At 37.2% G+C, this 15,611-nt stretch overlaps 1 protein-coding gene across 4 annotated transcripts in view; it reads left to right on the forward strand.

Annotated features, from left to right (window-relative positions):
* The window catches only part of CEP126 (centrosomal protein 126), an 85,193-nt gene extending 69,893 nt beyond the window's left edge, over positions 1-15,300 (forward strand). For 2 of the 4 annotated variants that reach the window (XM_054438895.1, XM_054438898.1), the window contains exons 9-11: positions 3,142-3,351; positions 10,058-10,122; positions 14,873-15,300. In XM_054438895.1, coding sequence (XP_054294870.1) covers positions 3,142-3,351; positions 10,058-10,122; positions 14,873-14,917 — 320 coding nt within the window. In that variant the 3' untranslated portion in view covers positions 14,918-15,300. Of the gene's footprint in view, positions 1-3,141; positions 3,352-10,057; positions 10,123-14,357; positions 14,849-14,872 lie in introns of those variants that run through there. The other 2 variants (XM_063671377.1, XM_063671378.1) reach the window with 2 other exon arrangements.
* Positions 15,301-15,611: the final 311 nt, after the last annotated feature.

The raw sequence follows: 15,611 nt of genomic DNA on the forward strand, positions 1-15,611 counted from the left end.
ATCACTGTTTTGGTGTTGTTACTCAAAAAAACATTGACTATAGCTGATGAGACAGTCCCTACAAGAATTAAGAATAACAGAATAACTGCTGGGGTGTGCTAATGACTCAGTCACGCCCAAGTGTAAATTTGCTATGATAGGCAAAAGCTTGTGTCCTCACTGATTGCAAGGAGTGAATTTCTTACCAGTCCATTAATGTGCTAACAAAAGGACATGGATCACCAGGGACATCTTTTCTGATTGGTTTCACAAACATTTTATATCAGGGAAGCTGGATTGAATGATGACTGCAAGATTTTATTATTCTTTGACAACTGTTCTTTTCATCCTCCAGCTGAAATTCTCATCAAAAATAATGTTTATGCCACGTGCTTTCCCCCAAATATTACTTCATTAATTCAGCCGTGTGACTAGAGTATCCTTAGATAAATGAAGAGTAAATATATATAAACACTTTCTTGAACAGCATGCCAGCAACAGTGAACAGAGGTGTGGATGTAGAAGGTTTTCAAAACCAGTTTAGCATGAAGGATGCCATACATGCTGTTGCAAACACTTGGAACACAGGGACTAAAGACACAATTGTGCATTCCTGGCACAACCTCTGGCCTGCAACTATGTTCAGTGATGATGAACAAGGTAGTGACTGAAGGATTCTGTATGTCAAGTGAGAAAAAATTATGTCTGACATCATTACATAAGCAAAAAATATACCTTCAGAGTCTATCAGTAAGCTGGAAGAAGTGGATATCAAAGAGGTTATTAACATCGATAATAAGACTCCAGGTGTTTTCATTGACCAATGATGAAATAGCCAAAAGAGCTCTGAATTAAGATGATTGTGATAATACTGATGATAATGGCATTGTTAACACTGAAAAAAAAAAAGGTGCCAATTGACAATATGATGAAAATGTGTGATGGGTTTATTGAACGACTAGAGCAGTGTACACTCATAACAACAAGAAATTATGTCAGTTTATAAAATCAAAGAGAGGCTTATAAGACCAAAAAAAAAACATTGTAAATGAGGCAAAAGTCTCTGGAAGAAACATTTTTTAAGGTCATCTAGCAGAATATTTCCTCATCCCTAGAGGACCCACTTCCTTGTGCCTCAGCTGCTTCTGATGTTTCTTCTCACCTAAAAAAATTAAATACAGTGTACAGTAACCATTTGATCAAAATGTAACATAATACCTAAGACTGGAAGCCTGCCATTGTTCCTTGTTGCTGTTGTTGAACAGCTGACACAGGTATTCTGGTGATGTTACTGTGGTGCTTAGTTGCCCTGAACACACTATTTTCTGACAGTATGAAGGATACATCTTATTTTTTACTGTTAAGTACTTATGTGTGAATAGGTATAAGAACATTATTGCTTTTCAGTAGATATAAATTTGGAGTCAGGAATAACAGTGATGCCAAACAACCACAGATAATCCACATAGGTTGCTGATACAGTGATATCTTTGCTTTCTGATGGTTCAATATACACCAACTTCATTTCATGGACAAAATTATTTAAAATATTATATAAAATTAACTTCAGGTATGTGTATAAGGTATATATGAAACATAAATGAGTTCCTTTTTTTTTTTTAAGAGGAGTATCACTCTGTCATCTAGGCTGAAGTGCAATGGTACAATCTTGGTTCATTGCAACCTCCACCTCTCAAGTTCAAGCAATTCTCCTGCATCAGCCTCCCAAGTAGCTGGGATGACAGGCGTATGCCACCACACCTGGGTAATTTTTGTATTTTTAGTTGAGACGAGGCTTCACCATGTTGGCCAGGCTGGTCTTGAACTCCTGACTTCAAGTGATCCACCCACTTCGGCCTCCCAAAATGCTGGGATTACAGGCATGAGCCACTGCACCCAGCTGAGTTTCATGTTTAAACCTAGGTCTCATCACCAACATATCTCATGTGTATGCAAATATCCAAAATTCTAAAAGAATCCAAAACCTGAAACACATCTAGTCCCAAGCATTTTGGATAAGGCATACTTAACATTTACAATAATGAACAAAATATACAAAAGTATTGCTCTTCAGAAGTGTAAAGTCTATTAGGGAAGACTGGCTTTAAATAAACATGTTTTAGTCTTTTCTTACTGATGTCTCCATTATTTTTAAGCTTTGTCAAAGAACCTTCCCAATACAGAAATTTAGAAACATTTGTTTCATTTTCTTCTGGGTTGCTTTAATTAATGGGTTGATTCCTTAAGTTTGTCTTTAATATCTTAGGAATTTGTTTAAACAAACAGTGGGAAGTAAAACTCCGAATTGATTTTTTTTTTTTTTTTTTTTTTTTTTGAGACAGAGTCTGTCACCCAGGCTGGAGCACAGTAGCACAATCTCAGCTCACTGCAACCTCCACCTCCTGGGTTCAAGTGATTCTCCTGCCTGAGCCTCCCAAGTAGCTGGGATTATAAGCACCCACAATAACACCTGGCTAATTTTTGTATTTTTAGTAGAGACGAGGTTTCACCATGTTGGCCAGGCTGGTCTCGAACTCCTGACCTCAAGTGATTCACCCGCCTCAGCCTTCCAAGGTGCTGGGATTAGAGGCATGAGCCACTGCACCCAGCCCAAATCGATTCTTTTATAAACAAAAACTAATATGTAAAATCATCTTTCCCTTCTGTCAAATCTTTGATACTTCTTTGATCACATGCTCTTATATCTAATTGGGTCTGTTTCTAGGCTGTCAGTTCTGTTTAGCTGATCATCAAAGTTTCTCATCTTAAGCGTTTTTTTGTCTTACTTTGTTATAATTCATTATAACTACTATTATAAAGACAGTCTCCTTCATCTTTTTTGTTCTACCAATGAATAACAAACATATGACAAAAACTATCTGCATTATATAGTTTTTTTCTTTAGTTCAAGTAATACTCTGGGAATTTTTATTAACTCACTGCTGTCATTTTGAATATCCTTTTTTAAAAAACGAAGGATAGGAAAATGCTAGATAGAGGATCCTGATAAATGAAATCAAAGTAGCAGATATTTACTAGGTTTCTGCTTGTAATATGAATACATACAGACAGTTAAGTATGTATAAGTATGTATAAGTATGTATAAGGGCTGATCTCAAAGACAAAAGGGGTTCAAAGAATAATTGATGTAAGTTTCTGTAGTTTCAGATAGTACTTCTGAGTTTTTGATGGCTGAAAACTTAGTGACAGCATCAGTGCCGGAGGATGAGATTCTGACTGTCTTGAATAGCAAACCGATACAGAAATCAAATCTACCTTTAAATAAAACTCAACAATTCAACATCTGCACACTGTCAGCTGAAGAACAGAAGATCCTAGAGTCCCTTAATGATCTCAATGAAAGACTACATTGTAAGTATGGAAGAACACCTCTTATAAGAAATACTGCATTTACACTTAGACAATTTTAATTTAAACTTTAATTTTAAAATTGAGAAGAAAAATACAAAATATATCCATATTACCAACTACTTAATTGAGTGCATAACCATTCAGAATATATTTGAATACTATTTCAAGTATGCCATATCATTTATGATGATGTCAACTTCTTTGTCAGACTTATCTGTCCTTTCAGAATATATGAGTAGACTTCTGTTTCAGCAATGGACATGCTATGTATCTATACTGACCACCCATCAAAACAACCATAAATCCTTGATTAAGTATTTTTTAAACCTGCAATATAGTGATGAGCTAGTAAGAATGTAAGACATTCTTAAGACCAATAACTAAATGTAAATAAGAACTCAAAAAGATAAGGAGAGTGCTGCAGCTAGCTCTTGTCCTGAGGATATTTAACTCATGGGGTGAAATTGAACTTTGCTTTCCATGGCCTCATAGAAAATAGGGAACAGGCCTACTCAGTATGAGTAGTCTCATAGAAGATCTTTCCACCATAAAGCTGGGCCACCCAAAGAGCTGTGCACTACAAATGCATACACAGAGGAGGCAGCGCAGGGAGAGGGAATTTTTTTCTAAAAAAAAAAAAAAAAAAAAAAAAAAGGCTTGCATTTTTTAAACTTCAGTATTGAGCAAGTGATAGAGGAAAAATGATCCCTGAGAATGTAGAATCACAGTCTAATACAAGTATCACACTAATTTATAGCCCATACTCACATTACCTGAGTAGTTCTTAAGATCTCAAGCAAAGAACTTAATTTAGAATGATCCCAAACTAGTAGTATTCCAAAACACTTGGGAAAAGTACATTTATATATCTTCTGGACCTATATTCCAGTCCTCAAAGAATTATCACAAGTGAAATCCAAGGAAAATAAGCAGTCTACAATTTAAAAAAAACTAAATAATCCATAATGAAAAAAGGCACGAAGAAAAAAAAAAATCAAAAGAATCCACAAAACAGAATAAACAGACCCAGAAAGGATTCAGATAATGAAATTACCAGGCACAAACTATAAATAACTATGCTTGTATGCTCTAAAGTTATCAGAAATAAGTTTTAAAATGCAGAAATGCAGTCATTTTTAAACTTAAACATGCAGGGAATAAGAAACTATAAAGAAAGAGCAAACAGATTTGAAAAAGGGCCCAAATAGAATGCCTGGGAATTGAAAATATAATAATTGAAATGTAAAATTTAGTAGATGGTTTAACCACCAGATTATAGATGTCTGAACAGAGAATTAGTAAACTAGAATATGAATCAAAGAAATTTATCCACAATGTATCTTAGAGAGACAAAGAGATGGAAAATATGATATAGAGCTTAAAAGACACAAAAGAGTAAATAAAAAGGTCTGAAAAGCTAGAGACAATATCTAAAGTGATAATGGTTGACAACTTTTCCAATTTGATGAACAATGCCAACCTACAGATTCAACAACCCAACCCATTTCAGAGTAAATAAAAAGAAATGACAACTAAGATACATCACAGTGAATTTTAATCAGCAACAAAAAGGCAGAAAACAATGAAAAAATATCAGGAGATATTGACAACATGTCCAATGTGCTGAGAGAAAGTAACTTTCAAATTTAATACCTTCTTAACATGAAAATGTCTCTCAAGAAGGGGGGTGAATTAAAAATATGTTCAGACAAAAACCAAGAGACTTTGTTAACAGCAGACTTACTAAAGGAAATTCTCACTGCACTTCACCAGACAGAAGTGCAGTTAACCTCAGATGGACAGTCTGAGAGAGTAAATTTCAACAAACATTGCATAAAACAATAAATATAATAAAGTAGTATATGTTTCAAAGACAAAAAGGTTAGAATTAAAATACCTATCAATAATAGTACATAAGTTGAGTGGGCATAAATGGAGTAAAAGTATACTAGGATGTTTATATTGTTAGGGAATTGGGTAAAGTCCTAGATTAAAGTTAGATATTGGTAATTGAAGTATGCCTGTGATAATTACTAGAGTCACAACTAAAGGACTAGAAATGTAATATACAACTTCCAAACTGGTAGAGAAGGAAAAGTGGCACGTAAAAACTATGAAATCAATCAGAAATAAAGCAACAAAGGAGAGAAAAATAAACATAGGAGAAATAGTGTAAGATTGTATGTAGGAATATATTTACAATAACTGTAAATGTAATAACTGCTACAGTTAAAAGAGGTTGTTAAATGGAACTTTACATTGCAACTATATTCTGATTCTAAACAATACATTTAAAACATAAGGATATTAAAAAACTGAAAGCAAAAAAAGATGGAAAAGGTATGCCAAGCAAGTTCTAACCAAAGGAAAGCTGGTTTTGATTCACTTTTAAATAGAAAGCATTATTAGACATAAAAAGGATCACTTTGGGCCCGGCGTGGTGGCTCACGCCTGTAATCCCAGCACTTTGGGGAGGCTGAGGCGGGCGGATCACGAGGTCAAGAGATCGAGACCATCCTGACCAATATAGTGAAACCCCGTCTCTACTAAAAATACAAAAATTAGCTGGGCGTGGTGGCCTGTGCCTGTAGTCCCAGCTACTCGGGAGGCTGAAGCAGGAGAATTGCTTGAACCTGGGAGGCAGAGGTTGCAGTAAGCTGAGATCGCGCCACTGCACTCCAGGTGGGCAACAGAGCGAGACTCCATCTCAAAAATATACATATATATATATATGTCACTTTATGATGAGCAAAGTCTTACTTCAGAAGAAATACATAAGATTTTTATATGCACTTAAGAACATAGCCTCAAATATATAAAATATTTTTAACCATGGTGGGTGATTTTAACATACCATTGTCAGTAATTGATAGAATAGATTTTAAAAATCAAATAGATGTATAAAAATTGAATATGATTAACAAACCTGATAAAGGGACACGTTCTTTGTAAGTAAACATACAACCTTTATAAAATGAACCATATATAAGACCATGAAACAAGCCTTAACACATTTCAAAGGATCAGAGTCACACAGACCACATCCTCTAATCACAATGCAATTTACCTAAAATCTACTAACCAAAAGATAACCATTAAGAAACACATTTCTAAATAAATCATAATTCTGAAGAAAAACAGTAATAGGAATTTCTAATTATTTAGATATGAACAATAATAGAAATATTTTATGTATCTATCAGATTTTCTCTACCTCAACACCGTTGACATTTTGAGCTGGATAATTTTTATTGTGGGGGACTGTCTAGTGCATTGTAACATGTTTAGCAGCATCCCTGGCCTTTACCCACTAGATGCCATAGCACTTCCCTATCATGACAATCAAGTGCTCCCAGACGTTACCAAATATCCCCTGGGTGGCAAAAATCACCTATGATTCAGAACCACACACATATTTTATATATATATATATGTATTTTGTGTGTGTGGATTCTATTTCCGCTTAAAATGTAGAAGGCCAGAATGCATCAATCCCATTTTAAAAACAATGAAAGATAAATGACAAAAGTGTAACTTTTCTTGAGCCAATTAGAGAGCTGAGGTCACATCACAACCAAGCAGCCTAGCATCCAAGGAAACACAGAAACAGGCCGGGCGCAGTGGCTCACGCCTGTAATCCCAGCACTTTGGGAGGCTGAGGCGGGCGGATCACGATGCCAGGAGATCGAGACCATCCTGACTAACTCAGTGAAACCCCGTCTCTGCTGAAAATACAAAAAAATTAGCCGGGCGTGGTGGCGGGCACCTGTAGTCCCAGCTACTCGGAAGGCTGAGGCAGGAGAATGGCATGAACCCGGGAGGCAGAGCTTGCAGTTAACCGAGATCGCACCACTGCCCTCCAGCCTGGGCAACCGAGTGAGATTCCGTCTCAAAAACAAAAAGGAAACACAGAAACATCTAAAGAGAGACAGGTTGTGAACATTTTCTCACCCATGGGAGAATATGAGAGAGGGAAATGTCAGGTTCCATACAAGCTGATATTAGAAATTCTGTTTAAATTTTCAACAGATTGCTAAAAGATGAATGTGGACTATTATGAGGATGTAGAACCTCTGGGAGTCATAGGCACAAGGGAACTTCACACCTACTCAGATTCTTCTCCGTGGATCTACACTGAGTGTTCATGAGGCAAATAGGAGGCAGAGCAGGAGACAAGAGAAACTTTTCCCACAGTAGTGCAGGCCTGACAAAGGGCAGCAGCCACTGCTGTAGGAAAGGCATGAAGCGCCCCCCATACAGAACATTTCCCCCTGCAGAATAAAGGCCATCTGGGACAGGGACAGCATACCTTCTTGATTGCTCTCAAGGCACAGGTGAAGACTTACTCGGGATAGGGAAAAAGTAAAGGAAAAAAGCCTCTACCCCTGAAAGAGGAGCAAGACACATTCCCAGGCCAAAACCATTAGAGGTATCCTACTGTTGGTGGAAGGGTCTAAAATTCTCTTGCACAAAACCTGCCAAAGATAGAAAGCAAAGTTAACTGTCATGGGAAGGAGGAGCAGGAGAAAGAGAGGCCACACAGGGTCTGCTTAAGACTGAGCCTGGACCAGGACAACAGAAAAATTACTGTACTTCCCCACCACCAGATCAGCAAGTACCAAGTAACAAATAATAGAAACCTACTACTGAGAGACAGGCAAGAGCATAGAGAGAGATCCCTTCTACTGTGCACACATGCAGGAAGGCCAAAACATGGGGGCAGAACAGGAACATTTCAAGGGGTGGGGGGACTCTCCAAGACCCCTGCATAAGTACAAAATAACACTAATGGAATTTGAAATTAGTAATGTTAGTAATTACTGTAGTTGGCTACAGCAACAACAAAACTCAAACCCACTCAGGGAGGCTGAGGCAGGCAGATCACTTGAGCCCAGGAGTTTGAGACCAGCTGGGCAACATGGTGAAACCCCGTCTCTACAAAAAATTCAAAAAAAATTAGTCAGGCATGGTGGCACATGCCTGTGGTCCCAGCTACTCCAGAGGCTGAGGTGGGAGAATAACCTGAGCCCAGGGAGGTCAAGGCTGCAATGAGCCATGATCATAGCACTGCACTCCTGCTTGGGCAACAGAGGGAGACCCTGTCTCTAAATAAATAAATAAATAAACAGCTTAAATTCCCTACTAAGTTTTTAAACATCTACACATACACACTACACACACCTACACACACACATACACTCCAGTGACCTAGCAGAAGTGGATATACTCATTTCAAGACACAAATACTATCTACCTCAGTTTCTAGTATCCAAAAGTCATATCCAGCATTCAGTCAAAAATTATGAGACATACTAAAAGAACAAGAGAAAAAAAGCACTATCAAGGAACAAAGCAATCAATGAATAAGATGCAAAGGTGACCAAGATGTTGGAACTATCAGACAGGTAATTTAAATAACTATGACTAATATGTTAAAGGTTATGATGGGAAAGATGAACAACATGAGAGAGATAGACAACATGCATGAACAGATGGAGAATTTCAGCAGAGAGATGAAAACTGTAAGAGACAGATGTGTGAGAAAGAAAAGTAACAGAAATGGAAAATGTTTTATATATGTTCATCATTAGACTCAAGACACCACTGAGGAATCAGTGAATTTGAATATAGGTCAGTAGAAATTTTCCAAACTGAAACAGCAAGAGAAAAAACAAAAATAAACAAACTACAGCTACACACATCATCATTTATGAATCTAAAAATATATAATTTTGGGCAAAAAAGGTAAATCACAGGAGAATAAAGATAGTACAATTCTATTTATATGAAGTCTAAAAACAGACAAACCTAAACGATATTATTTTGCATCCTTGCAATTAATATGTGCTAAAATCACAAAGAAGCAAAGCAGTATAGTGGGTTGGTTACCTCTTTGGGTGAGGGAAGGAAATGAAATGCATAGGGCATTGTGGAGGCAGGAAGTGACAGGAAGCTTCCAAGGTAGTGATAATGTTCAAATTTCTTAATCTAGGTGGTCACACACACATTAGCTTTATAAGTATTCATTAAAATATGCATATGTTTTATATACTCTGTATTTTAAAATTAAAACTAAATTTAAAAATAATAAATAAAAAGCAGGGAGCTACAATCATGAACTAAGGCTATGAGTTTAAGATGTAAAATTATGCAGATAAAGAATAAAAAAATTTAAGTCAATAACTGGAGAATTTCTTAAATTTTTGTTTGATACTTCTACATATTTAAGTGCTTCATGTAAAAGATTCTGCCTGAATTATTTTTCTTTTGCTAAGATGCTTGCTATTATATAGACAAAAATCTAAAAATTGAAAAGACAACCAAGTGACTCAATTTTTTATGCCTCAATTACTAAATAAACATCTCTCTTTTTCTGAGAGGCTCCAAGGATGAAATTAGTATTTTTTTATTAAAAAAAAAGAGAAAGGAAAAAAAACATTTGAATGAAGATCGTTATGTAATAGTCAAAGTACTAGGAATTCTCTTTGATCAACATAAGCTTTATGTAATTGTTTCTAATCAAATTACTTCCATTTTTGGACCTAATATAAGTATAAAGACTATTTCTGGGGGTGATAGGAAAAAAGTCTCTTACTCAATTTTGAATATTTCAATACATCAGAATTTAATATTTGATTCTTTAGTCATTCTTCTATTTCTATATATGTAACTAAATTATTTTGGTATTGTGATATAATTATTTCAGATATACAAGGATCCATTTGCAAAAACTCATCCATCAAAAATACTTTACAAATAATACCACTTCTGGTAAGTATTTGAAGAAGCTCTTTTTTTCTTGTTTTAGGAAACTTCTGATTTTATGTACATATCAATACAGGTAAGAACCCCATATTAATATTAATATTTCTTGGGATTGGTTTACAGAGGTTTTCTCCTCAATCAGCTTTTTATTATAAGACTGTTCATTAGAATTATGCAAATATCCTCTCATTTTAAAAAATTTTTAAAGGTCAGAATATGAAGATTTTTTTAAAGTTTAGGTTCAGGGGTACATGTGCAGGTTTGTTAAACAGGTAAATTGTGTATCGCAGGGGTTTGATGTACAGATTGCTTCACCATCTAGGTAATAAGCAGAGTACCTGATAGGTAGTTTTTCAATCCTCTCCTTCCTCCCACCCTCCATGGCCTCAAGTGGGCCCCAGTGTCTGTTGTTCCCATCTTTGTGTTCATGTGTACTCAATGTTTAGCTCCCACTTATAAGTGAGAACGTGTGGTATTTTGTTTTCTGTTCATGTATTAGTTTACTTAGGATTATGGCCTCCAGCCCTACCCATGTTGCTGCAAAGGACGTGATCTTGGTCTTTTTTATGGCTGCATAGTATTCCATGGTGTATATGTACCACATTTTCTCTATCCAGTCTACCATTGATGGGCATTTAGGTTGATTCCATGTCTTTGTGAATAGTGCTACGATGAACATACCCCTACATGTCTTTATGATAGAATGATTTGCATTCCTTCAGGGTGTATACCCGATAATGGGATTGCTGGGTTGAATGGTTCTTCTGTTTTAAGTTCTTTAAGAAATTGCCACACTGCTTTCCACAATGACTGAATTAATTTGCATTCCCACCAGCAGTGTATAAGCACTCTCTTTTCTCTGCAGCCTCACCAGTATCTGCTATTTTTTGACTTTTTAATAATAGCCATTCTAACTGGTGTGAGATGTTATCTCATTGTGGTTTTGATTTGCATTTTTCAACTGATTAGTGATGTTGAGCTTTTTTTCATATGCTTCTTGGCCACATGTATGTCTTCTTTTGAAAAATGTCTGTTCATGTTCTTTGCCCACTTTTTAATGGGGTTGTTTCTTGCTTGTTAATTCGTTTTAGGTTCCTTATAGATTCTTGATATTAGGCCAGGCACAGTGGCTCATGCCTGTAATCCCAGCACTTTGGGAGGCTGAGGCTGGCTGGTCACCTGAGGTCAGTAATTCGAGACCAGCCTGGCCAACATGGTGAAACCCTGTCTCTACTAAAAATACAAAAAACTAACCAGGCGTGGTGGTGTGCACCTGTAGTCCCAACTACTCAGGAGGCTGAGGCAGGAGAATTGCTTGAAACTGAGAGGCGAAGGTTGCAGCGAGCCGAGATTTCGCCATTGCACTCCAGCCTGGGCGACAAGAACAAAACTCTACCTCAAAAAGATTTTTTAAAAAGATTCTGGATGTTAAAACTTTGTCAGGTGCATAGTTTGCAAATATTGTCTCCCATTCTGTAGGTTGTCAGTTTACTCTGTTGATAGTTTATTTTGCTGTGCAGAAGCTCTTTAGCTTAGTTAGGTTCCATTTGTCAATGTTTGTTTTTGTTGCAATTGCTTTTGGTGTCTTCATCATGAAATCTTTACCAGGGCCTATGTCCAGGATGGTGTTTCCTAGGTTATCTTCCAGGGTTTTTATAGTTTTAGGTTTTATTTAAGTCTTTAATCCATCTTGAGTTGATTTTTGTATATGGTATAAGGAAGGGGTCCAGCTTCAATCTTCTGCACATGGCTAGCCAGTTATCCCAGCACAATTAATTGAATAGGGAATTCTTTCCCCATTGCTTGTTTCTGTTAACTTTGTTGAAGATCAGATGGTTATAGGAGTACAACATTATTTCTGGGCTGTCTACAGAATATAAACATTTTTATATTCAGAGTATTTCCTTCAGTCATGGGAGCAGAAACAGATATTAGTGTACCAATCTTCAAATAACTTTAGATGTGTATCCTAATTGAAAAACTGCTAAGAAGTGTACATTGGTAAGTATCCATATCTCTTCTGTGTCTTGAGAGGTTTTTTTTTTTAATTATACTTTAAGTTCTGGGATACATGTACAGAACATGCAGGTTTGTTACATAGGTATACATGTCCCATGGTGGTTTGCTGCATCCATCAACCCATCATCTACATTAGGTATTTCCCCTAATGCTATCCCTCTCCTAGCCCTCCACCCCCGACAGGCCCTGGTGTGTGATGTTCCCCTCCCTGTGTCCATGTGTTCTCATTGTTCAACTCCCACTTATGAGTGAGAACATGCAGTGTTAAAACTAGACGTTACTGAATCTTTTTTTTTTTATTTTTTGCCTTGGCACTGGGTTCTGGTAAAAATGGTCTGGAACAGCACTTTTCAAACTTTGGTGTACTTTGTACCACCTACAGATCTTGGTAAATACATTTTCTAATATAGTAGGTCTGGGATGAGACTAGGTAATACCAATGCTGCTAATTAACTTTGAAACACAAGTTAGTTCTATGTGAAGCACTAACTTCACATAGAAGCATAAACATGGATACACATTGGAATCACATGGAGAGCTTTAAAAAATACCGATGCCTGGGTCATACCTGAGAGCAGCTTGGGCATTTAGATATTTTTAAGCTCTCTGAATAATTCAAATGGGAAGCGAAGGATGAGAAACACTGGTCTAGAAACAGTGATGACAAACAAGAAAGTCACCTACCCTTCCTGGTCCCCTGTCCTTTGTCCATCTGGGAGTTCATGGGGAAGGGGATCAAAGTGTAGCCTGCACTGATGAGGAAAGCCAGTGAAGTAGTCAGTCCAAGTACCCTCTCTCATTGACAATACTGGACATACACTGACAAATTCTTCTTTTGCTGGACTTCTCTTAGTCACCAATCTATCAATAAAACAGCAGTACTACATAAATGTTGAATTAACTATTATAGTCAAGAAAGAGATTTATGAAATACTTTCATGTCTCCGACAAATTTTGCTTTGCTTCTCATTTGCATTGTATAAGTGGTCTTCCATTTCTTCTTCCATTTATTAAATATTAAGTACTGTCTATGTGCCAGAAACTTTGCTACATTCTAAAAATACATCATGAGCACAAAATAGCCAACTTTGCTAAGGCTAGGATTCACATTTCTAAGTTAGAAATTTTGGCCACAGAAGAAGGCAGAAGTGATCCGAAGCCATTATTGTTAGAAGATTATCATGGTTAGTCAGTGATGGACAAATACAAAGGTGCCCAGCAGCTCACTCCTCTCCACTCTATAGCATCTTCATGACTACAGGCCCTGCTGACCAACAGCAGCCCCAGGCCCACCACCAGGCACTGGGCTGCGGACCTGAAGACAGTAGCTTCAGAAAAGCAGAGTTGTTCCACATTCAGCAGTTTCCATAGATTTCCCCAGCAAGCTCCCCCTTCATAGTTCCACTTCAGCAGCTTGGGCATGCTTGGATTATCAGACTTCCCTGCAAGCTTCAATTTGTTTACCCACACCAGTGCTTCAAACAGCCTGCTTAGTCATCCTTTCTCTGATCCTGACTGGCACACCACAGTAGAGCAGCCTACATTTTTATCCCTTGCCCCATATACTCTGATCCTTCAATTTTCCTTTTCCAGACCCTCATTTTTCCAGCTCCTATATTTGGTAAAATGTAATTCCTGTAATAAATACCTTAGTCCCATAATTCTTCTAATGGCTTTGTTTTCCTGATGGACACAGTCTGATAGAGGAAACATAAAAATAAGCAGTCTCTTATAAATCAGTGTAAAAAGCACTAACTTCACAGGTATATGAACATATGGGAAATGAACAACATTCTGAGTTCTGAAAAAAGCTTCAGAGTTAGCCAAATGAATATTATTTCAGAGACTGAAAAGGAGAAAGGAACTTCCAAGGACTAAATCAAACAGATTCAGGACGAAGAGGGAGAGAGAAAACTGGAGAGGGAAGCAGGGGCTAACGTTCCCATAGGTTTCCTTCTGGCGTGCCTAACTATGTGGGTTCCAGGCCCTTTCATCATTAGTTCCATCAGACATTGTTTTCACAAGCTCACCCCCAAGAACTCCCGTTTCTGCTATACAACACTATAGAGATTTATTGGTACCCAGAATTTATCTAGAAGAAAATTTTAAATAAAGAGCTTTAAATGTGGATGCAAATAAATTAGAATTTATCATTTCACTTTGAACCCTGAATTTTTATTTATTTATTTATTTTTGAGACGGAATCTTGCTCTGTCACCCAGGCTGGAGTACAGTGGAGCGATCTCAGCTTACTGCAACCTCCGCCTCCCAGGTTCAAGGGATTCTCCTGCCTCAGCCTCCCGAGCAGCTGGGATTACAGGCACGTGCCAGCACACCCTGCTAATTTTTTATTTTCAGTAGAGACGGGGTTTTGCCACGTTGGCCAGGCAGGTCTCGAACTCCTGACTTCGTGATCTGCGTGCCTCGGCCTCCCAAAGTGCTGGGATTACAGGCGTGAGCCACTGTGCCCAGCCTGAACCCTGAATTTTTAATGAAATTGTAAAATTGAACATTTTCAAAGTGGGAATTTTACCTTTTAGAGTAGAAAGGTACTGATGAAAATAACATAAGGGTTGAGGTAAATAATCTATAATGTCCTCTGCAATGTTAAACTCATTACCGGAGAGAATGATGTCAGGATGTGTTGAATATGCCACTCTTTGACACGTCAGCCTAGTTTGTAGCTGCAGTGTTTTGGCATGTGTTTGCATGCTTGTTTCTTCTTTCTCATTTCCAGGAGAAGAGAGAAGATAGAACCAGCAGCTGCAGAGACAAGAGATAATTCCAGCAGGATCTGTCTAAGAAGACCCTTCATGTACTTCTCTAGGACTAGATACCATTTTGTGAAAACCAGCCATAGGAAAACATGTGAGCAACAACCCCCGTGAACATTTGTCATAACTCAGATTTTGTGAGCAGTGAAGTTTAACAGAGCAGTGACATTTAACAAAGCAGTGAAGTTTAACAGAGTTCTGAGAATACCATGAAAGACATTATGCCTGCCTGAACAAAAAGCAGGACATAACCTAGCTCTGAATACATGCCACAAGGATGAAGTTTATGAGTAGAGCAAACAAACATTTTTCCAAAGAATTCACAGTGCTCCTTTGCAATTTATAGATTTCATGTTGAAATATATATTAAATAAAATTTCTGTTTATTGAACCTCTTTATTAAACCTCTAACTTACTGATAAGATGTTGATGAAGTATGGCATATTTTGATTTTTTAATTGCCCATTTCAGTGTAATAAATATTCTTAAAGTTACCACATCTCACAAAATGGCCCTTGGTGGCAGCAATAGAGCAAAGGTTACCTTTTTGTATGGTGAAGGGAGGCCTTCCTATGGCTGTAAAATTACATCGATTCTTCCAAATTTCATACATGGCACTTTGGCATACAGAAAAAACATGAAATTTTTCATTAAAATGCCATGAATCAAGCCAGGGCCGTTGGCTTATGCCTGTAATCCCAG

Source organism: Pongo pygmaeus, chromosome 9 (assembly GCF_028885625.2).
Source record: "Pongo pygmaeus isolate AG05252 chromosome 9, NHGRI_mPonPyg2-v2.0_pri, whole genome shotgun sequence".
In the NCBI taxonomy this organism is placed as follows: Eukaryota; Metazoa; Chordata; class Mammalia; order Primates; family Hominidae; genus Pongo; species Pongo pygmaeus.